This window comes from Numenius arquata, chromosome 20 (assembly GCF_964106895.1).
Source record: "Numenius arquata chromosome 20, bNumArq3.hap1.1, whole genome shotgun sequence".
In the NCBI taxonomy this organism is placed as follows: Eukaryota; Metazoa; Chordata; class Aves; order Charadriiformes; family Scolopacidae; genus Numenius; species Numenius arquata.
The window spans coordinates 6,238,556-6,261,611 of NC_133595.1; the positions used below are offsets into that span (position 1 = coordinate 6,238,556).

Genomic DNA, 23,056 nt, shown 5'->3' on the forward strand with positions numbered 1-23,056 from the left:
CCATCAAAGCCCAGTGTAAACAGCCGATCTTTCTCGATGGGGTTTAGCGATATTCATGTGTGCTTGACGCTTTGGGAAGCTCCAGAAATGAGAACTGCTGCTCCTCGCTACGCCTGTCATAGCTGCGGACTCCCCTCTGCCAGTTTATGCTTAAAAAGTACATTCTCCCCAAACGTACTAGGGGAAAAAAAAAAAAAAAGAGCCCTAGGAATTCTGGCATGTATTGTGGAGCGAGAACGAATGTATAAACATTGGTATCTGCTATATTTTAGACAGTCACACAGGTCCTGTTAGAACAACCGCATTCCACTGACTGGGAAGTGGAATTTACCTGTGTTGACTTGTGTAGCAGCACGACTTGATTATTCCCTCTCCTTCCTCCTCCAATAAGCATCACTTCGATACATTCTTCACAAAGGAAAAAATACCATTTAGTGCCCTTAAAAATCTGTCTGAAGGTGGAGATGAAAACAAACAGTTTCGGCCATGTGGGTTTTACAGCAGATTTTTCCACAGCTCCTGAAACAAGACACCTTTGCAACTATCCACCTGAGCAGCTGTGGTGCTGGGGATGCAGAAACATCGTATTTTGATCCACCTGAACGACAGGCCCAGCCACGGATGACATTTTTTTTCATGCCTTCTGGTGTCCCCAGCAGTCTGCCTTTGCATTGGACAAAGATACTGCAGTTGATGAAAAATTGCAACACTTTCCAAGGGATCTCTTCCATTCACTCCAAACATTCAAGAACAAGTATTTGGACTTTATTCTGGGGCCTTGCTACCGTCTGTTTCTGACACTGTTACACAACCATCGCCCCAGCTAAGTTGAATCAATAAAAGGGCCAGGTGTCTGTTGAAAGGGAAAGTTACAGAGCCACATTAAACGAGTGTGGGTTTTTTAATCACAAGGATATTACCACATCGCAGGTAACACCTTAACCCCGTGAAATGTCAACACCCTTTTACTTTGTTCAAATGAGTTTACAGCCTGGAGCTATACGCAAAGCTGCTTTGGGGGCTCAGCCCCACACGCTTACATTTGCAAATAGATTTGGAGAAACACAGAAAACGTTCGCTGGACGGTCTTTGAAAGCACTTTCAACCTCCAAGTAGAGCTCAGACAGGATCCCCCTGACCCTGGCCACCTGATGGAAGTAAGCCTCGCCTCCTGTTTTCTGTCGTTATTTCGCTGCAGTTCAACAAGCAGCAAAGAGGTGACACATCTGATCCCGGGCTGCGACCCTCACTGTCTTTGCCAGGTTTTTGACACCCCGTGTAATGCATTTGACACATTTACAAGTGATTATATGGCACCTGAGAGGACCCTGTTTACGTGACGCAGTCCAAAACCACATGTATATCTTACTAAAACATAAGAACATAAGTAAGGGAGTTCATGCTAGAACTGGTGCCGTTTGGCCTTACCTTTTCATAAAAACAAAACTGCGCAGGCAGCGAGGTATTCAGCTTCATCAATAAGATCATGGAAATACTTAGAAATAAAGAACCACAATTAAAGAGCTCAGACCTTGGGTTCCCATTTTTGAAGCAGGTGCTGTCTGAGAATTCAACATGCTTCTTGTCAAATATATCCAATCCTGAACATCAGTGAGGGCCTATACCACTTACAATTGTATGAAAAAAAGCAGTTTTGCTGGCAAATCTTTGTCTTCTTCCTCCACAACACATAGAATATAGTCACTATTTTACTTCCCCTCTCAATCCTTCATTTACAAACTCAAACACCCCACAATCAATCCCAAAAGACATGCTGATTACAAGTGCTATTGTGAAATAAAGATATAACGTAACAAATTCCAAATCTCAGTGTATTGTTTAGTGAGCATCCGGTGAAGCACAAATTAAATATTACAGAGTTTGCTTCTGAATTATAAGTGTCTTTTTTTTTTTTTTTTTTTTTTTTTTTGCTGAACAAACCAGCGTGGACCTTGAAAAGCAGTAGCCTCTGAAAGCAAGCTGAAGTATCTGTGAAAGGAAAGGCTCTTTGCTTGTTTAAAAAGATGCCAACAGTTACGGGAAGCAGTCTTCAAGAGGCAAAGTAAAGGTTTCTTCAGTCCAATACACACTGCGAGGCTCTGATTCACGTCCTTCCCTGCTACGCTGCTGCAGCCCATGTTACGCGCCCATGAACATGCCCATGAAATCGGACCCATTCTGAATGGTGACGGGAGCTCCAGCACTGTTGTCCACAAATATGGAGGTGTACTGGCCAGCCTGCAGGGAGAACAAGAGGGAAAGGAAAACATCTGACACTCCATAAGGAAGAAAAAAAAAAAAAAGCAAGCGCATTTCACTACCATGAACTAAGCACAAAGTCTCCTGCCCTTTCCTGTGGCTCCTGGGAATGGGATCCGACCACATGTTTTTACCGCAGTGCTACAGCTTTGACTTGGTGGAAGAAACTGTCTATAGTGAAATCGTGTCGTAGGTTTATTTCTTAACTAGATCCTTACTGCACTGGCATCTTTTTGGGCGAGTAGTCAAGTGGCATTTGTGCTTCCGATTCCCTTCTATGAAAAGGGGAATACAATTCCCATCTTGACAATGCAAGGGGAGGTTTGAGAAGGAAGAATAGTTACTGTCATTTCTTAGACAGAAGGTTACTTCTGCTTCTGTTCCTCTTCCTGCCACTCTCCAGTCACCCCAGGTAAGGCATTTAACTTCATTAACCTTAGAAAGAAGGTTAATGAAAACTTCCCCACCTCCTGGTGAGAATTCAGCCTTGCCAGTAAGTAGCTCCACAGCCTGCCAAGTAAACCAGTACAGCCATTCCCAGTCTGCATGGCCTTACCTGCAGCTGCAGTAAGCCATGTACGTAGATAGTGAAGATTTTGCTGTTACTTTCCAGACCAGCGATGACTTCCAAAGACCTGAAGAGCAGCAAAAGAAAAATAAATAGGTTAAGGCAGTCACAACAGTTGTATGTGGAATGACAATAGTCTCATGACCTCCCTAGAAAGAGGACCTGGTGTTTCTGGTGCCCATCTGTACTTGATTCTGGCAGTAATCAGCTGTCTTGAAAAGAGAACAGTAGACCCTCGTCCTCACCGTGGTGTCTAATGGAAGACCTACAGAGCACAAAGGACTGTCAATGCAGAACTCCGGCCGGAGGCAGGAACTGGGAGCCACCTTCTCTCACAGAGGCCTTTCTCAAGGTCCTGTAGTCTCTATCCCCCACCCTTGAATAGGTGCTAAACATGCCCTTTCGATTTATCTACATGCCAGTTATCCCAGTTTGTGGACCACCACCATAGCTTATACTCCTGTTATTCTGACACTAACAGTTCATTCATTTTCAAGGTGTGAAAGGCCTGTTTCACCTTAACAATATATGTTGTCAGCCTATGTAAGAAAGAACATGTTCTGCAGCTGAAAGGTGTTTTGGGAGGACGGGATCAGGGATCACATACAAGCCAAAAAATAAATAAATTGCACTTCAGTTAAAATTCAAGGGAGAGCTCCAGATCACCTCCTCAAGCACTGTTCTTTTCTAATATCGTGTCCTAATAGCCATCATATTCCTTGCAGTAGCAAGACATAGGACAGCTGCTCTCTGTGGCATCCTCTACAGAACTCTAACTCAGGTCCATTGTACAAGATTCAGGGTGGAAGGAGGTGCCTGAGACATCAACAACCGGAACAACCCACGTAAGCTCAGTTCCAAAGCAATACAAAAGCACAGAGCTCCATGCCTGGCTGGTTCTTCCGAAATCTGCCTACCCAGTGGTAGCAGATCTAGTTGTTTTCCCAAGAAAACCAACCCCTTTTCTCCCTTTTTTCCATGAAGTGGTGGTGATGAAAGCTAGCAAGTGCAAACGTGCTGTCTCCAGCCCCCTTGCAAGGAAATAATACGCATTAAAGGTAAGGGCAATTTGGCCCAGAGAGAGCAAGCCACTTGGCACCACCTTGATTGAAGAGCTCAGTCTGTGTGTCATATCCTGCCAAAAGCCTGACTTGGGTGGGAACTTCCCACCATTAATCTCTTCTACTCCAACTGTCTCCTTGCCTCCGAGTTTCCATCTCTCTCAGCCGAAAGCCCTCGGGGCTCTTTCAGCTCCCTCAAATGAACGACTGTGTACGCTGACATCCCCAGGAAATTCCACAAGCACGGGTAGCAGCTCAGCCTGTGCCAGTAGAGTGTCTGTCCAGACAGGCTCCCATCCCTCCACCCATCTCCCTTCCATGCCACGGACCAGTCAAACTCTCCCCCACCATATGGGAGAGAGGGTCTCTCACAGAGCCAGTGCTGATGCTGCTTTCCTCCCACTGCTCTCCAACTCACTCAACCCAGGACATCCTTGCAGGACAACCCATCATAAATTGCGACCCTGGACAACTGATGAAAACTCTGAGTCAGACATCAGAGAGCTTTATCTAAAGGATTAACATCTGGGTCAGTTCTGTCTAAGAAACAAAAGGTTTTTACAGTTACTGTTCTTTGGAGAATGCAGCTATAAATTCTTCAGATGACAAGTTAATCTCAAAACATCACAACCTGCCTGGGCTGTATGTGACAAAGAGGTTGTTCACATGTCTCAGATAGAACCAGAACAGTTTTCAGCTAAAAGGACCCGCAATGAGGAAGGCAGAGTAGTTTCTGTGGCCCAGAGGGAAGCTTCCTGTTCAGATAACTCTTGTGCTTGCATTTAGCAGAACAAGGAAGCGAGACTAAAGTAATGCTGAAAGCAATCAGAGACTGCCATCCATTCTTTAGGAACATTACTGTAAGGTTGACTGAATGGACAGCAAAGGAAAGAGACACAGACAGACGCTGTCCTTGGAGACAGAAGTGAGCCTTCCAGAAGAAAAACCCTTTGTTCTCTCTCAAATGCCTTAATCAAATCAGTTCGGAGCTTGTGGAATCATTAGGAAGAAAAACTCAACACTGTCACTTTCAGTTATTTTGCAAAATGGTTTAAGCGGAATTTAGATTTTCTGTATGATTCTGTAACAGAGGAGGTGCCAGTTGCTCCAGTCAGCAAGTTCCTTGACTTCCCATCAGGGTCCCCTAATTGCTAATGGGTACTCAGATACCAACCAAGTCTTTTCCGCAGGCCAATGAAAGCTAAGAGAGGTTTATTTATTACATGAGGCTTCACGTCAAATTCACCTGCCAATAAGGCCTCTAAATTGAAATGCCTGTGGAGAGGTCAGTCCTATTTGCAGTGTTCTGACTCACGGAACAGGGAAAGCGAGGGCTGAAGCAGCCAGTCCAGCAGCAAATTTATGGTTTTGTGGGTTTGAAGTTGCACCTGTGGAGTCGTTTTATGGATATATTTCAGTGGTGCTATTGCAAGGGTGTTGCTACAGCTGCGCTGGAAGAGCTGCAGACAGAGCAGAGCAAATCTGCACAGCCCTGTACAGGCAATTTTTTCCTCCCGTGACAAGGGCTGAGCCACAAGCAGAGGCGGTGGCCACTCTCTGCAAGCAGCATTGCCCTCTGCTGGGTGCAATTCAGACCAGGGGCTCCCCCCAGCCCCTTCTCCAAGCAAAGCTTGCCAAATCCCTCCTGAGCTGGCCTTCACTGAGACTCTGGGCACCTATATGCTGCGGCTGAAAGGACAACAGAGCAAACAAGAGCAGCCAACAGTATGCTGATGCCATGGCCCACTGCATAAGGAGCGGCACCCAACATTGCCATGACCTAACAAAACCATTTTTTTAGCAGAGTTTTCCAGATGGATCCCAGCAGAGGAAAATCCAGCAACGGTTATCTGAGCAAGCTCCACACGGCAGCTGAGGGCTGTGAGAAGGTATCGTGTACCTGTAGGCAAGCCCTGCGCTTTCTGCCCCAGGACCCATTCACCTCTATTTTCCACCTATTCGTTCTCCTCATCACTCCAATACTTTCATGGCAACACGAGTGAGATGCTGTGATCCATTCAGGATGCAGCTGAAATCATAAAAATAGAGCTAACAACCTCTGGCACAAAATTAAAGTGCTTCTCTCCCTCTGTACGTTTATGATGATAGCTGAGCATTCAGCGCCTTTAACGATATCCAGTTTCAGCCAATTTCATTCACAATTCTCTCAACATATGTAATATTCATCTATTTAGAGTAATTAGCTCTGAAAGGTTAAAAATCAGAATAAAAAAAACCTACATAAAACCTAAGGGCCAGATGGAATCACTCTCTTCAGAAAAGTTCTACAAGCAATTATTGTATAAAATCCACTGTTGGTGAACCTGATTTCCACAGTTGGTTGAAACATTGGCCCATCTGAGAAAAATAATTGCCAAGACAGCATTGCAGTAACTCACGTGTATCGGTGGCACAGAGATTCAATGCAGATCAACACTCGGACATTATCTCTGGCTCGGAGCTGGACTTTACTCTTCAACTCACTGTGGTCTGGGGAAAGTAGTGGAAGAAATATAAGGACTTTTGCAACACAGGAGACCACCAGTTGCTGGTGATTGGCTTCACAGAGACACCAGTAACCCTGTGACTTTTTAGGAAAGCACCTTTCTGGTGTTGGATTATAAAATACTTCATCGTTGAATGTTTAAAACCATTGAATGAATGCACTGGTGATAAAATACAATCAAAATTGCCTTGACGCAGTTCTACATCATCATGTTCATTTCTTCTAAAGTCTTTTGTGGAAGCCATGACTTTCACACATGAGTATATTTGGTCCCTAAGCTCATCCTCCATAAGGAGTGCTGATTTGTTTGGTTTGCCTGGAGAAGCCTGCTGTGGGTATCAGTCTGTGAAAGTGCCCAGCTCTAAGGATAGGGGTTTGGGTCATGGTACCAGAGGGAGGGCTCACTGCAAAGGGCTGCCATTGCACGTGCTTCAAATCAAACAGGACCCAGCATTCTCCAGGACTCCTTCCTGCACCCCTCAAGTAGTAGAGAAAAGGTTTCTGTGGACAACACTCACCAATGTGGACATTGGCTGAAAACTGGTAGATGCCAGACACAGGTGCTGTGAAACGTCCTGTTGCCAGATTTAATCCTGTCCCCCGGAGAAAAGCTCCTTTGGCCAGAGGCTGTAAGACAAGAGCAGATCCTGAACATGTCCCCAGCACCCTCAACAATTACTTCTGCCTCTGACAAAGAACAAGCTTACATTCATGTGAGCGAAGTTGAAAAAATTTGCAAGGCTATTGTCTCATCTCCCCAGAGCACACCTTCCAGATGGGCTCTCTCAGCGTTTGATGCCCACAAAAGGCAGAATTATCAGGATGAGACATGAAGATGCCTGTTTTGCTCACTGCCCAACTCTTCTAACTCATCTTGACAGGGACTGTGCCTACTACATCCCTTATGCTCTGCTGGTGCTAGTGGTGCTAGCCTCCACCCATGTTCTGATATACAAGATGTGCCATTATTTGAGTCAAGAGGTCGCTACTGCTCCCAAAGATTTCCTAGATGGGGCCAAGCAGTGCCCTCAGGCCTAAAAGACTGGAACCTTATACACTGTTCTTGTGATACAAAACTCTCATACAGGTCTCCAATTCAGGTCTAAGTCAGATGGCTTTGATACTGTTAAAGAACAACTCCTTGGATTCTTACAGGTTCCATATTTAGTTTCATTTTTTCCTAGCTTCGGATTTTACAGAACAGGCAAAAATCTAGTAAAATAGTGTGCAGCTTCTCCTCATGGCAAGGAAGCAGTCTGAAGTCAAACTCACAGCAGATTATCTGACTCAGACTAAAATAAACTCTGCGAGAAATGTTTATTGTTAGTTTTGGCCCGCCTGATATGAATTTGGCTGGAGCTGGGGAGAAGCAGGAGTGGCTTCAGCAGGCCAAGAAAGCACATTAGTCAGACTCTGCTTCCACCGCAAGGGCATTCTGTGTAATGTGATGGATGCTCTCCTGAGAGATTTGCCCCACATTGCTCTTACGGGACAGAAGAGCTGTTCAAATCTGACTCTGTAAAGGCACACACACTGTTATATCCCCAAAACATGCACAAACGCATAATTGAGGGATCTCAACAGCAAGCCAACATTTGAGCACGCTTTCCCATACTAGGTGGCAAAAGGGGCCTGAGACGTGGTGAGCAGATTTGCAGCAGTGTTGCCACAGGTGTTATTACACTAAAAATTATTCAGGTACCAGAAGGAAGTGAATTGCCTCCCCATTCCAGTTCATCACAGCCAGAAATTGCCAGCTTTCACAGTGCAGGGTAGGAATAATTTATTTAGCTTTGACTTTGAAAGGAAGTAAAGCTGCAAATATTTGGGTCTGGTGGTGTTTGTTGGGAGAGTTACTACAGGGTAGGAGTGAAATGACTAACCTGCCTTTATTCAGCAAATCCCAGGCAAGGCTCACAAAAAAGTAATTCCCAGTCCTTATTTACCAAGATCTAGCTGTAGTCTTAAATTTCACACCACTTTACTAGAAATGTTTTATGTATGCATATGGTGGTGATGATATACCCCTGGGCAACAGCAGCGGCTTTTTCTCATAAGATTACATATGTATAATGGGAAAACAGTAATAATGAACTGCAGGACAACTATGTTTCGTACAATGATTTCTATATTTATCAGTGTGCACTGATGTGTGCCTACGTGCAGACAGATACACACAAAAGGAGCTCTATTTTCTTTCTGTACACACATATGGACAATATAACAACTAACCTAACAACAAAGACTATGGAAGGAGCTTGATTCCATTCTTATGCTATCACTAGGCCATCATTTTTGGTACTGCTATTTTTGATTTACCTCACTGAGCAAATCCAAGCCCTGTATGTGCAAAACTGTACTGTGTAGTTAATTCATTCCTTTCTTGTTACAGCTATTAGCAGAATCAGCAACATAATTCCAAAACCACTGGCTGAGCATGGAAAGCAATTTTAGGCACCAGTAAATTATCACTGATAAAACATTCCTGTTTCTTCATGCCCTCAGTGGCTTTGTTATTCTTTTGCTCATAGAAATAGACAATGCAGGGAGAGGTTCTCTGGGCAAAATATTCCATTAAACCCCATGCCAATTAGAGCTCCCTGCTGCATTTGCAGCCTCACAGCAGCATGCTCACCTAAGCTGCTTCAAACACTGCAGGGATTTATATCTGAGAAACTAGCTACTTGCACACAGTTATCTCAGTTAGCAGACCAAAAGCAAACAAACAAGGTAGTGTCCAGCCACTCTGTACAAACCAAGACCAGCTTCTCTTCCTCAGTTCATCTCCTATCCCCCCATCTCCCTCACTCCATAGTTCTGGGTGAAAAATAGGAACCATGCACAGAGAATTAAGATGCGAAGTGTCAGTTTAGCTGTTCAGTGATAAACACTGAGAAAAGCAATGCACTGACTTATCTGTTATTAAAGAAAAAGATAACCCAGCCTGCACCATGATGCACAGCAGATGCACCAATCTCCTGAAGTAGCAATAGAATTCAACTGCCAAAGGTAGACACTCAGCTTGACCTCAAGGCACTAGAGACACTAGGATTCCTGGGATCTTTCACTATGAAAAGCACAAGGCCACCTTAGCCTTATAGGATCTGATTCCAGTGGCGTTCCTGAGCCCCAGATAAATCCCAATTCCATGGCCTGTCAGAGACTGCAGTTACTTCGGTTCTCGCTGTATAAAGTACCTTTCTGAAAGCTTTTGCAAGAGGCAATCATTAAAACCTAAAAGCATGAGATACAGGATGAAGAGGTTAGGGAAAGGAGTGTCACATGTTTCATTCCAGGTACTAAGGAAGCTGTAAGACCAAGAGGAAGGGAGGGAGGAAATGTTCTGGGAGGAAACGTAGCATGGGAGGATGAGAAAACATCATGCTCTCTCAAGACCCAAGGTCAAAGTGACTTACATACCATACTCAAGCGGCAGAGAATACAAGTGATAGGCTGTTTCTCAGCACAGGTTCTTTCCACTATCTCACAAATGCTTTGGGTAAGGTCCAAATCCAGGAATTAGAGTCAATCCCTATCATCTCACTGAGAAGTATCAAACTGTTGGCATCTTCACACTATTAAACTGACAGAATGGAGGGAGGGGAATTCTCCCTCTCTCCCCGTCCTTGGACTGTTTCAAGACAATGTTTTCATCTTTGCAATAGCATCCACTGTCTCACTCCCTGCTAAATTCCCCTGTATCAGAGCACAAGCTAAAACCAGACACTTCTTGTCCCAAAGCTGAAATGAAAGGCTGGCATCCAGAGGCCTGCCAGCCCTCCCACATCAGCTTCAGGGCCAGAAGCAATTAGAAAGAAGCTCGGCATATGATAACAAAGCATGGGAAGCAGCAGCCTACGCACTGATTGCCGAGATGTCTTTATTCACATTTTCCCTCCTAATTAATGAGGCAGCAGATCTCTCTAGCCCTGCCCACACTTCAAGCACAATCTTGCCTCTGTGCCAGCACCCACAGTGCTGTCAAACCAGGCTTCCACAAGTGTATCTGGGAAAGAGCCAGGAAAGCACCCTGTTGAGAACATAACCGCTGCCTCTAGTCCTGTAGCTCCGAGAAGTCCCAGCAACAAAACTACTCCGTAGGAAAGGATCTTCTGGGCAGGATTATTCAGAAAGGGTACTCAGTGCAGTTGGGAAGAAAGCTCAACACCTTACTACATGAACAGTGTTAGCAAACCCTGCTGATGGAAAGCAATATTCCCTTTTCACACCTCTTCAAACTCTTCCTGTCACACCACAAAACCAGCCATGTATCTGGAGGCCCTGTGCTATTAGGGAGACTTTGTGACTCCAATGTCTAGAATAAGTCTCCTCAATTACCAAGTAACCATTTGTTTTTAGCTCTTACTTTGCCTAACATTTACACTTCAAATTCAGATCCTATTTGCAACTGTTTCAGTAGAAGTATTAATATAAAATTCAACAGCTTGCTTGTAACCAATTGTATAATGACCTACAGCATCCCATGATGGTGTGCTTGTCATTGTAACATGGCCATAATGAAATTATATAGGTAATATTCATTTGTGTTCTATAAAATATTACATAAAGAATTTGAGCATCAGGACTGGCCCACCCAGCAAAATGATGGCTCTGATATGGGCTCAAAATAAATCTATAACCAATGGCTTCTGTCCACCTCTGACATTTTTATCATCTGAACGTTAATCTGGAGTTAAACAGGGTGTGCACTGAAAAAAACAAATGAACAGATCCTTCAGACTAATGCCAAACATGGACAAGTCTTTCTCCATCATAAATTGAAATAAAAAGACTATTGTTTGGACCTGTGAGACAGCCCTCTCTTGCACAGACCTGTTAGAACTTCAGTAAGAACTGTAATGAGATTCAGCTGGGCTGCAAGAGAGGGAGAAACTGCCTCTTGGATTTGTCAGGAAGGAGAGGACTCAAAGCTAAATATCCATCTCACTGCAGTTGAGTTTCAGTGCTGAAATCACCACATGAGATCCTACTTCATAGCATCCAAGCCTGAGAGGAGCTTCTGGGATTAGTCTGCCCTTTCAGGAAGCACCTTTATCTGCAGAGCCACCTGGCAGCTGTGCAGACCAGGGGAACTCTAGCTGATCTACGCACAAGGGCTGCTGTGGAGTTGCACAGGTTCAGTCTGTAATCCCTTCTCACCGACTGAAAGTTCTGAAGTTCTACCAGGGTCTTCTTATCTACAATGACTTGTCCTTTTAGCTTGCAATGGAAGGCCTCCTCGACACGTCTGTGGGGTGACACTTCCTCCAAGGAGAGCAGGAGCGGAGGCAGCTGGCTGGGATGGGCTGAAATAGCCAGGGACGCTCGACGCTCAATGGCTTCTGAGGACAACAGAAAAAGTATAGGAAAATAAAGGCTTAGTTTAAGAGCCTGGTCTATGAAGCCATTAGTTGTGCAATTAGACTGCTGCACTCAACTTTTCAACTCAAACTAAGAAGCACTGGGGAAACATTTTTTCAAATTTTTGTTTGCCAGATAGGGGAATGCTTTAAGGCAAACGTTTGCAAAGCCAGGTCTTCATTTGCCATGGTGCTTACCAAAAGAAGCAGATCATAAAAGCTCATACAGTCTTTACCTTTTAATATCTCCTTAAACTCCTGCAGAAGGACTTCCCGGGTGACTTCAGCACCAGGTGCTCCTGGAGGTCCCTGGGGGCCAGGAGGTCCTGGGGGCCCAACAAGGCCACGCTGAGGAAGCAACCAAAGAAAAATATGTGAATTAGAACCAGGCAATTGCAATGACAGACCAAAAGTTCTCTCAGCCATGATGAGCAAGATCTACAGGGCTGTCAGCCACGTGAGTGGCCCCCTCCACTACTGGTTCAACTACAGGCCTGGTGCAGTAAATCTTAAACTGGCTCTCTGGCCAGCTGTGAATTCCAGCACTTGGAATGTACTCATGTCTTTATGTGGGAGAACAAACTTTGCTCAGGTAAACACCAACAGATTCTTCGAGTGCATATATACAGTGTGAAGCACAACAGGCACAAGACTGTTTGCTGCTTCTGTATCTTCTCATACCACCAAAGTAACATACTAGTTTTTAAGCTTCTTAATCTGCCTATTTGCTAACTGGAATAGCCATCTAGCCACACTTTACGTTATTAATATACATTGCTCAGACTTAACAATCACATACAGGAACACTTGGTGTGACAGCAGAGCTCAGAAAAAAATGAAACATTCAAAACACCTGGAAAGGTTAGCCACACACACTAGAGCTTTAAACTAATAGTACAAATATACAACAGTGTTATCAATGCTATTTTGATGTATATTGTTCCCAGGGAGTTCCTGTTTCCTCAACTGAACCGCAATAAACCTGCCTATCAGCTCACTGAGAAATAAAAGGAAATCATTAAAAGCATTCAAGATTGTCTAAGCAGCAGATTAAAAGTGCACACATGATCAAGCATCACTCATCAGATAATCAGTAATTCATTAATTTGAAATAAATGACTTGTCCACACCTTGATTAATATATTGAGATACATGGACTTTATCAAGTAGAATTAAAAAAATGTTAATTTTATTTCTACTGAGCATTAAAAAACCAAAAGGGAAGCCACAGTGCACATTTATTAGCTGATGGCAATCTAGCAATAACTTACTAATTTCTTGTCTTTCCCTTTGCATCTCCTTTTAGAGGTATTGCCATCATCTGGGCGGTGAACAAAGGAGATCCAGGTCCGCCGTGGATCTGTGATTCGAGGATCTGGAGATTCTAGGACCTAAAGAGAAACAAGAACTAAGACTGATGTCACTGTATCTCTTCAGCCACTACATGGATTCAGAGAATGCAAAGTTTCCAGACCAGACTGTTGTCTGCTGCCTAAACCACATCCTTGATCCAAACACACTGCATTCAGGAGGACATCGAAGGTGGGATAAAATGAGATTTCACACTTCTGTAACAAGCAATTCGGTTTGGATTATCTGGTACGATGTCACTTTTTGTCTTCATTTACAGGAGCATTGCAAACACAGGATGGTAGTTCAGTCTGAGTTCTGACACAGTGTATGCAAGATGTATGCAAAGGCTGCTTTCAAAGAGTCCCATTAGAGTGGGATTTTTTCTTCCTAAATTACAGACTAAGCTTGCCCGCAAAAATGTCCCAAAAGCCAGAAGATGCTGTCCTTAAACTATCAAAATACCTTCTCATAACTTAATATGCCATCACCTGCAGGGCCTCCCAGCTCTCTTTGCTTAAGAAATCAGGAAGAGCCCAGAGCTGGGAACCAGTGTACCTCAGAGACCTTTCTCAAGCCTCTGAGACTCTCAGCCCTCTGACAGTCCTAATACGTGCCACTGAAAACCTGCCCAGATGCCAAAGACTGCTCACCACTGGCATCTGACATTTATCAGCTGGATCAATCAAGCAATACAGGGAGATTAAAATGTACAGAAAACCTTGAAATGCTCCATAACTTTCAAATCACAGGCTGTAGGGTGACAAATGTGCACATAGGAAAATAAAAAAAAAGAAAAACAAAGTCCACATCTGATCACAGAATAGATATCCATTGGCAAATTTAACTACCTTGCCCTTCCTGTGTTCTGAAAATATATCACAGCCGCAAAGAAATTATCTAGAGAAGCTTTGACATTACAGCGCCTAGTTCTGGATCCCTTCTAAACAAAGTGCAGACAGAAGAGAGCAACTGGCTTTATGAATTTGGGTCCACTTCCTATTGGGGTCCCTCATTCCCATGAGTCACCTCCCAGAGACGACCAGAAGTAAGTGATCAAGTAGCCATACCTGTTGGTTTTCTCCTAGGCTAGGAATGGACTTGTAGCTTCAAATTAAACAAAAGGCACCAGAAATCATTGGTTCCCAATACCCTGCCACACTCTTGTCTGTTGACTATGGGGGTTCCAATCTGTTGACACATCAGCCTCCCAAACGTCCATCACACTGAGGATAAAAGCGCAAACCCTTCCAAAGTTTCATGAACCTTGCTTAAGCATTCAGAGCCATTAATGAAAAAGCCAGAAAGGGAAAAACTGCAATGAACACTTAAAATCTTTAAAACAAACAAACAAAACCCCCACCGTACACCTATTGTAAATTTTTGGAACTCACTCAAGAAACCTGTTTTTTTGTCTCCTGATGAGACAGAACAGGTACAGATCAGAATTCCAGCAGGAAAGCAATACAAGGCAGCAGTGGGCTGAATGACATGTGAAGGGATTCCTACACCATTACAAGTTTAGGAAAATCAATATTGATTTATCACCATTCAGGAGGAAGAAAACAAGATGGGTGTGGAAAAAGCATAGAAGCAAAGTCAGTCAACAGATCTAAAAGTGTTTGCCCCTGGGTATTAAGGCCCTGCTAGAACCATATTGAGTTTTAATAACATTTTTAGTACCACTTATAAGCATAGATTCCCTTTCAAACAGTCTGCAGAAGTATGTAGAAAACAATTAACCTTTAGAATGCAGGTAGAGCTGAGGTCCCAACAACTGCAATACATTTCACCATCTAAGAGCAACAGAAATTGGACAGAGGGTTGCAAACTTTAGCTAGAAACATCAGGGCAACCCCATTTTGAGGAGGAAAGACAACAGTCTGTGTGTGATCTGGTATGAAAAATCCATGCAGCAGCAATTGTTTCAAAATTGAATCTTAGAAGTCTGCTGGAGCTCCAGCTTGAGGTTGCAAGGAATGTCGGTGCTTCTAAGCTGATGCAGAGCCTGGAAAGCTCTCTGCCCGGCATGAATCCAGGTACATGGGTGTAGTACAAGGCACTTGTCCATAGATTTCTGAGCTGATGGGATCGCAATTATTTATTTCAAACAGCTTGTGTCAACAGATGATTTACAAACCAGCAGATTGTGAGCAGCTCCCCAGAAATCAGATGTGTCGCGAGCTGAGCAAGGGTATTCATTAAACCTACATCTCAAACTCTGCGAAGCCAACTCCATCTTCTCTATTCAGCAAATAACCTTAGGTGATTTACTGCTCAGACACAACCCACAGAAAGATCTGCTCCTATTGAATTGCTCTGTTCAGGCAGTCCACTTATCCTCCCCTCCAGATAGATAGCTGCAGAGTAGCCAGCGTCCGTGCTTTAAGCCAAAGCAAGGATATCCCAAGACATTTTGCTGTATTGTTCATGCATTGTACTGTAATTAATCAGAGCCAGAGTTATGGTTATGCACACTCCCCCCGATGCTCAAATTTAGCATGTATCGCAAACGAGAGCAAGACAAACTATTCATAAAAAACTACGTCATTATTTCTGTACCAAAAATCAGTCTTGAACAGGCTTTTTACATTTATAAACACATTTATAGTCAGCTGTCAATTGTGTGTTTAGTCAAGGGGTTCCAGTAGTTGTTTTAGCTAAATTATTATTTGTCCTTTTTAGTTTCCACACCCAGGATTTCAATAGCTTTATGAAATTTCACTGCAAAGTAACGTAAATGGAGTACCATAGGAAATCCCAGGTATTGTGAGGTTAGCCACCTCAATAAAGCATCATCATCTTCCCACAGATTGCTTGAGTGCAGATTTTTGTAAAGCGTAAGAAAGGAGTCAAGGACAGGCCAAGAAGGTCCTTTAAATCTCTCCATCTATTGCAACATATAAACATCAAATCCAGAGGCAAACATTCATAAAGTTTGCAAACGTCCTTATAACAGCACACAAGGTGCCTTTTATTTCTAAAACAACCATGAAATATATTTATCGGTTTCATGGGGATTTAATGGTTTCTGATGGGAAAAGATAGTTCTTTCCTACCCCACTTCATCTGCAAACAGAAAAGTGCAGCACCACAACACACAAGGTCACACCTGCAGAGGACTGTTTATGAGCATTATAAGATATTTTATAATATTATTATATTATAGTTCATAAATGTACAGCAGGCAAGAGCCTACCCATGCTCTATCCAAAGGAAGGAGACATCTTTTTGTCTCCGTGATTGGGACTGATCGGTCTGCGGTAAAGCTGCAGCACCATTCACAAAACAGAAGGAAGCGACTTATTAATAGAAGCACCCAACTCAGGCAGGACGGAGTATTCCCTCAGTGCCGTAACAGAAGCCAGAAAAAGAACAGCTGGGTTGCAGAGAAAAGGAAAATAAAATCAGTTCATCCTTCAACACAGACTGGCAGGAACTCAGAAGCCCAATCTCCAAAACACAAGAACAGAGTCTTAGGAACTGGGATGCAGCATTTGCTGCAGATGTGGAAGAGACAATTCAAATATTCCTGGTTTCCACCAGGCTGCAAGACAGGCATCAACTCCCCTCCACTGCAAAAATGAGGAAACAGGCCAGCTAAAAGCAGAAGCCAGCAATCATGGGCAGACCCTGACCATTAACTGTGAAGACAAACAGATGTCCTCAGCCTTTCTGGAGCTCCAGCTGTGAAGGAACAGGCCAGAGCAGACATCTTGTCAGGGAGAAAAAAGAAATCCAGATGGCACATCCCAGAAAAACAAATGAAAATCTCCTGAAGTTTAAAAAAAAAATTAAAAAAATAATCCCATACCTCTCCAGTGGCTTGCTTAAATTACAAATCCCTCTACAAGACAGTCATGGCACTCCCTGATTTCTCCAGCACAAGGATGATTGACAGTTAAAATGAATGTTCCATCCTTGTGGTATTATTATTTAATTACTATGGCATGCATGAGCAATCCCAGCAATAAGCATGCAAGCCTCTGTTTTTCTTGGCAGCAGCAGCCTCCAGCAGCCAGAGAGACCTTGCAGCCAACTCAGGTATCCGTCAGGACTGGGAACAGCCCTGGAATCCCAGCAAAGGGGACTTATCCCTCCTGGGGTGCTGTTTACAGAGTGAAGCTGACCTACAGGAGTCAGGAGGAGTCCTCATGTTAACTGCAGTGAAGCCAGGCTTACTCCTTAACGCTTGAAACAGTGCCTCCAAAATCAACAGAAGCCTTGCCAGCAATTTTTAATGAACTTTCAATCAGGTCTTTTAAGATTATTTTGGAATCCAAATACAATGGTACCTATCACCTCAGACCCAGTTTATGACACTGATGAGAAATCAGCCTGCTCTGTCCTTAACTTCCCTCACAATAAAAACCAAATTGAGCTGTAATTTAGGCTGCTGTACACAAGCAGAACCTGCGGTTCTTTCTGGCTCTCGCTCCCAGGACAGCACGCACTGCCCAGAGATACAGACAGCCTCCGGCCAAGATGCAGCCAGCATGGAAGAAACTGCTAGCAGAAATCTACAGTCGAGCAGCAGAGTTTGGATCCTGAGAAATTTCTGAACTGTATCTGAACTTGCCTGAAATTCAAGGGTAGTGGGATCCAGTCTGCATCTCTGCTAAAAACCAAACCGAAATGGACAAAAGTAGTTTCAGAGTCTGGGTGAATAAAAGAAAAAAAAAAAAGTCAACACTATCTGCGAGCAAGTCTGTACACCTAAAAGCATCTCTGAGTGTTCTCAGGCACACTCAAGTATTTCTCAGGGTGCAACAGGATGGCAAAGCATGAAAAGGTGACAGTTTTGTGAGAGGACAGCATCCTTTCCACAGGCAATTATTTAGAGATGAGTGTCCAAAAACATGTATCTAACCATTCCAGTCCACAGTCTTCATGCCTGAAGTTACTGCCCTGCAAGCTTTGCTCAAACTGTTATCTATGTATTTGTCCATCTGTGATGGAATTATGTTTAAGAATCCTTTGCTTAATAGTTAAACAGTTGCCAGATACAAAATGGACCTAAGCATTTTGATTATCTTAATCCACAAATTTCTATGTTGTTACACCTGATTTACACCAGCAAGAGTATTGTCAGCTTCATTATGGAATTAGGAGCAAATTATTTGTTTCAGTAGTGTATTTTACTTGGAACAGGTTAAAAAGTGACAGACCACTTCTTTCTTTTTAGCATGAAAAATCCTAAGTCAGCTGCTAATAACGTATGGTTATACACACTCTTGGTTATTAATGAGATGTAAAACCAAGGTCCTGACCACTTGTGGTTTTTAGATCTCTCAAGAATTTTCCCTAGAGCAGAAGCGTTAGGTTTGATATCTTAGCCAAATCCAAAATGGAATTCCTACCTAAATTCCCACTACGTTTTGTGATTGAAAAATTATTCTTCACCTCTCTAAAGGGCTCCATCAACAAGCTTCTCCCCTCCACTGAAACACAAACCACCTTCAGCAGTCACACCCGTAATGAATTTAATTAATCTAACGGAACAGTTCGCATGAGCAAAAGCTACTCTGGGTGAGAGGACAACATGATGTTCGGTGCTGTGTTTGCTGTACTGCAATGTTCACCCATGTCACCCTTGGATGTACCATGTCTTCAGGGATGCCACAAAAAGGTAAGGAACTGAGGAGCACCAATAGAAGGCGTGCAGCACAGCGCATCTAGCACACAAACCCACATCTGACGTTAAGACTACATACTTTAATAATAAGCTTTAAAAAAAAAAAAAAAAATCTTACAAACTGCTCTGAGAAATGAGACCAAGCACTGAATTATGTGATATGCTGAGTCAGATGTAGGAATCCAACATTATTTTACGTGGCCCACAAGGAATTGCTAGGAAGCATGTTGTCGTAGCCCTTCTCATTCATAATATGCCAGAGCAAGACTGGCAATGATGACAGATACAAAATATGAACGATAACACCTTCTGCTACAGACAGGTCACAGTCCAGTCTCTCCCATGGCTTTAACTTGTCAGGCCCAAAAATACTTTTCTCATTTACACATGCAATCACACACTTCAGGCTACGATTGAAATCTCTTTACAGAGGAGGAATGTAATTTGCACAACGTCACTGAACCAGCTGCTGTTTTCAATTGGAAGCAAAAGCCTCCAAAGAAATAATTCAGAAAGATTTAAGTAACAAACCAGGTAGACCTAGCCCTAGATATTCGACAAAGACAGAAGGATCACAAAGGAAATAAAATTTCAAGGACTCCTTGGCTACATAGTGGGTAATTAAATTAAAAACATTACACTATTTCTTGCAGGAATTCCACTAAAGGTAGAATCTCTTGACCTCAAATCATCCCTGAAATTTCACTGGGATGCTGAGTTAACAATTTTCCCCAGGTTAGGGAACTCAGCCTTTGAGTTCCTCAGCTGAACTACCCCTAAAAGCAGGTCACAGAGCAGCTGAAGTGGGAAGAGACACCCACAGATTATCTAGTTTCACACCCCCATGGATGAACTACAGCTGGTTACTCTGGACCATGTGCAGTCAGGTTTTGACTGTGTCCAAGGATGGAGACTCCACAGCCTCTCTGTCCAGCCTTTTCCAGTGTTTGACCACCCTCACAGTAAAGAAGATTCTTTTCTCACATTTACGTGGAATTTCCTGTATTTCAACTTGTACCCACTGCCTCTTGTCCTTTAACTGGGCACTAAGAGCCTGACTCCATCTTTATTCACTCTACTTGGGTATCAAATGATAACTCCTCATCAGTGTCAACCCTAAATAAATATTACTGCTGAACCCCTGTTAGTATAATATCCCATCTTGCAGGAGAGGATGTACACCTGGAAAGGGGAAGGCAAGCCTGGCAAGTGGCAGCTGCTGGTATTCAGTCAAAATAAGAAGGTCCAGTAGATTAAAACCTCTGTATCCATCAGTCATGATCTGCTCTCTCTCTAAGTCCATCTGTGTCAGAGAAGAAAACTCTCATGTGCTTGGCAAGCACATCACATTGACAGCAACCCAGCAAAGATAAGACTGGAGGAAAACTTTAAAAAAAAAAAAATCCAACACACTTACTGTTTCCTTGGAAATATCACATCTATCAGATCTGAGACTTCTGCTTCCTGTTTTAGGTAGAGGTTTCACCACATGCATTATGAATGTTAAAGGGGAGTTTTCTCCACTCCTATTTGAAAAGGATTCTGAAAAGAAATTTGTCCTAAATTGTTTTGCTTAATTAGAAGGAAAACACAGCTACCTTTTCAACAGTATGAATAAAAATCACTACTCTCAGCTAATACTGTATACCCTGCTCCTCCTGCTTTGCTAAACCTACCAGCTGGCCAGAGTCTTCCAAGGTAAACACAGCCTTAATTTTTACTGTACAAAGCCAAAAAAAAAATTCCATCTTTCCTGTTATGTGCTATAGAGAAATGAAAGGGGACACTGCTGTTGTTTCACTTTCCCGTGCAGGGCACCCTTTCATGAAACAAAACGGCTCACAGAAGTACCTTCAAGGCTCAAAGAGATCAGTTTTCCGCAGAGAACGGCTTCCCACCTTCCTTTAGCTTGACAGGTTAGGTAAGGATAGATTCACTATTACTCTGCTTCTTCCCTTAGTGAATACAAATTGTGATGCTTTCTGTGCTATCATTTACCCCAGAAATGGTGGCGATTCTTAAGCACTGCATTTATAGTATGTATAAAATAATCCCTTAGCTTGGGCAGGTGCTATATAAATATAAAATACAATATAGTCAAGCCATGACATTTAGAAGCAATACTTAACCACAGTCTCAAATAGATTCCAAGGAGAAAAGTTCACATTGCAAAATTTGGGAGTGGACACCAAGCAGAGCTCGTAAGCGTTTACATCAAAGATTTGGTTTCGTACAGTCCTTATTAAACAGAACCTGCTTTCACTGAACTCGCCAGCTCTTACTGCAGCCAAACTTTTGCCATGGATATTTTAAAGCAAAGTATTTCAACACAGAAACTGCAGCTCCCAAACAATGTCTTTTTTAATGAATGCCCACTAGTCTCCGAATGAGTACTGTGTTTCTTCTAGCAATAATGTATGTATGACTATATTAGAATTAACCACGACCAGTTTCTGCTTGCTTTTGCAATCAGAATATATTGTGCTTGCGGTCCAATACATTTCACATGGAGCCAAATTAATTCCAGAATAGACTGAAATTTAGTTGCACCAGACGTGTGCCTGGCCCCTTTCGCAGAAGCAGAATGAAGCAGTTATAGAGAGAGCAGAAGAAAGTGATTGATTATAAGCACCTCAAGAATTTAGCGTGTATACAACCTGTCCTGACAGAGCCCTGCAATACACAACAAAGAATTAATTGATGAAACGCTGCTTACAGTCCCCTAATGATAATTTTAAGTGTAGCAGCCAGCTTTTTTATATAGAGGACTGTTTCCCAGACTTGCCCAACCTTAACCAATTACTCTCACAATAGCATTGAATAGGATATTTAGAATGTCAGCCCAATTGTTCTAACTTGCCCCCTCTGCCATGCCCCAATTTTTGACAGGTTTGTTCCTCCATTGCTATAGTGACTGCCATCCCTAATGCTTGTGATCAAAGTCATGTTTTAGAGGTCACCTCCATTTGAAACAAGGGACATTTTTGTGTGAGCAGAGAGAGGGAAGGGATTGTGTGATAGAGGAGACTCCCTCCCTTCTCAGTGTTGTAGTCTCCCTGAATCCTTTCCTACAAGAGCCACAATCACCTTAAACGGATCATCCCGACTCCAGCAAAATTTTTCGCATGTGTAATTTTCAGCCCCCGCAGCCTCTGTGGTGGAAGGCGCAGTGCAGAGAAAGCTCAGCATGCTCAGGTGTTTATACTGTTGCCTAAGACAGTGTTGAAATAACGTTCCAGAGAATGAAGGGTTTGCCTGCAAGAGACACATTAATATCCCAGTATCACTGTCGTACTGCGATAGCCCATTAGCCTTTTTAATCAGTTGTTTCTGAACTGGACAGTGTTCCCACACTGGAACTCAAAAACGTATTTAAACTTAATCAGCTACTACGGGATTGGAACTTCAGTCATACATACTCTAAAATAAGTTATAACCATGAATTGCAGTATCCCAGTGTTTGCTTCAGTAAGCTAGAAAATCACTCATGCACAGGCAAAAGAGAGAACATTTCTCTTTAAAATCAAATAAAATTTGGCAAGATTGCCTCAAATCATTGGGAAAAGGAACCAGCATCACATTACTGCCAGAAATACGTTCTACCAAGCACTGACAGCACATAAACACCTACCTTGGGATGCCCGTGCAGTTCTTCACTGTTTGAGAGGGTAGCATTGAAAGGCTCTGTGTACTGATTAGGTTCCTTCTTCATCTTCCTCTCTCTCTTTGCTGCCATAACTCTGAAGAGGCAGAACTGCTGACAAAGTAAAGTTGCCACAAACACCCAGGTGCACCCCTTCATTTTGCAAAGGGAGGGGCCAAGTCAGGAAGGGCACTCTCCAAGCACAAAAACCTTCACCGCCAATAATAGGAATAAACACAGACTTCTCTCTAAAAAAAAAAAAAAAAAAAAAAAAAGGGTTAGAACTATTAAAGGTGATCTTCTGGGCTATGCAACGTCAAATGAGCAGCATGCACAGATGCGCTGGTTGCTGGAGAGATCTCTGTCCAAGCAGGACACATGGAAATGGTATAGATAAACTTGTTTGAAAATCTGGATTCACTCGAAGAAGGAGGTAAGTCCATTCAGCCTCTTGAAGCTTACATAAATACAAGGGGCCCTGGAAAGTCCTACCACCCACCTTGAAGTGTTGCTCTCGTCCCCCCTCCCAAAATAAGTCTTCAGACTCGTTTAAAATGCACTCAACTATGAAACTTAGAGAAGTCAAATTGCTCAGGGCAATAGTTGCTCAGGCCGGAGCTGACAACACAAACTCATTAGGGGAGTTGTTGGGTTGTTCCTCTTCAACAGGAGAT

At 43.1% G+C, this 23,056-nt stretch overlaps 1 protein-coding gene across 1 annotated transcript; it reads right to left on the reverse strand.

Annotated features, from left to right (window-relative positions):
• Nucleotides 1–1,932: 1,932 nt before the first annotated feature.
• On the reverse strand, nt 1,933–22,630 carry C1QTNF12 (C1q and TNF related 12). The gene is made up of 8 exons (XM_074161545.1): nt 22,371–22,630; nt 13,026–13,145; nt 11,991–12,102; nt 11,555–11,736; nt 6,913–7,021; nt 6,288–6,378; nt 2,816–2,894; nt 1,933–2,238 (listed from the first exon to the last, which is right to left on the reverse strand). The coding sequence occupies exons 1-8, from the start codon at nt 22,539–22,541 to the stop codon at nt 2,140–2,142; spliced, it is 963 nt and encodes a 320-aa protein (XP_074017646.1). The 5' UTR covers nt 22,542–22,630; the 3' UTR covers nt 1,933–2,139.
• Between the last annotated feature and the right edge of the window lie 426 nt (nt 22,631–23,056).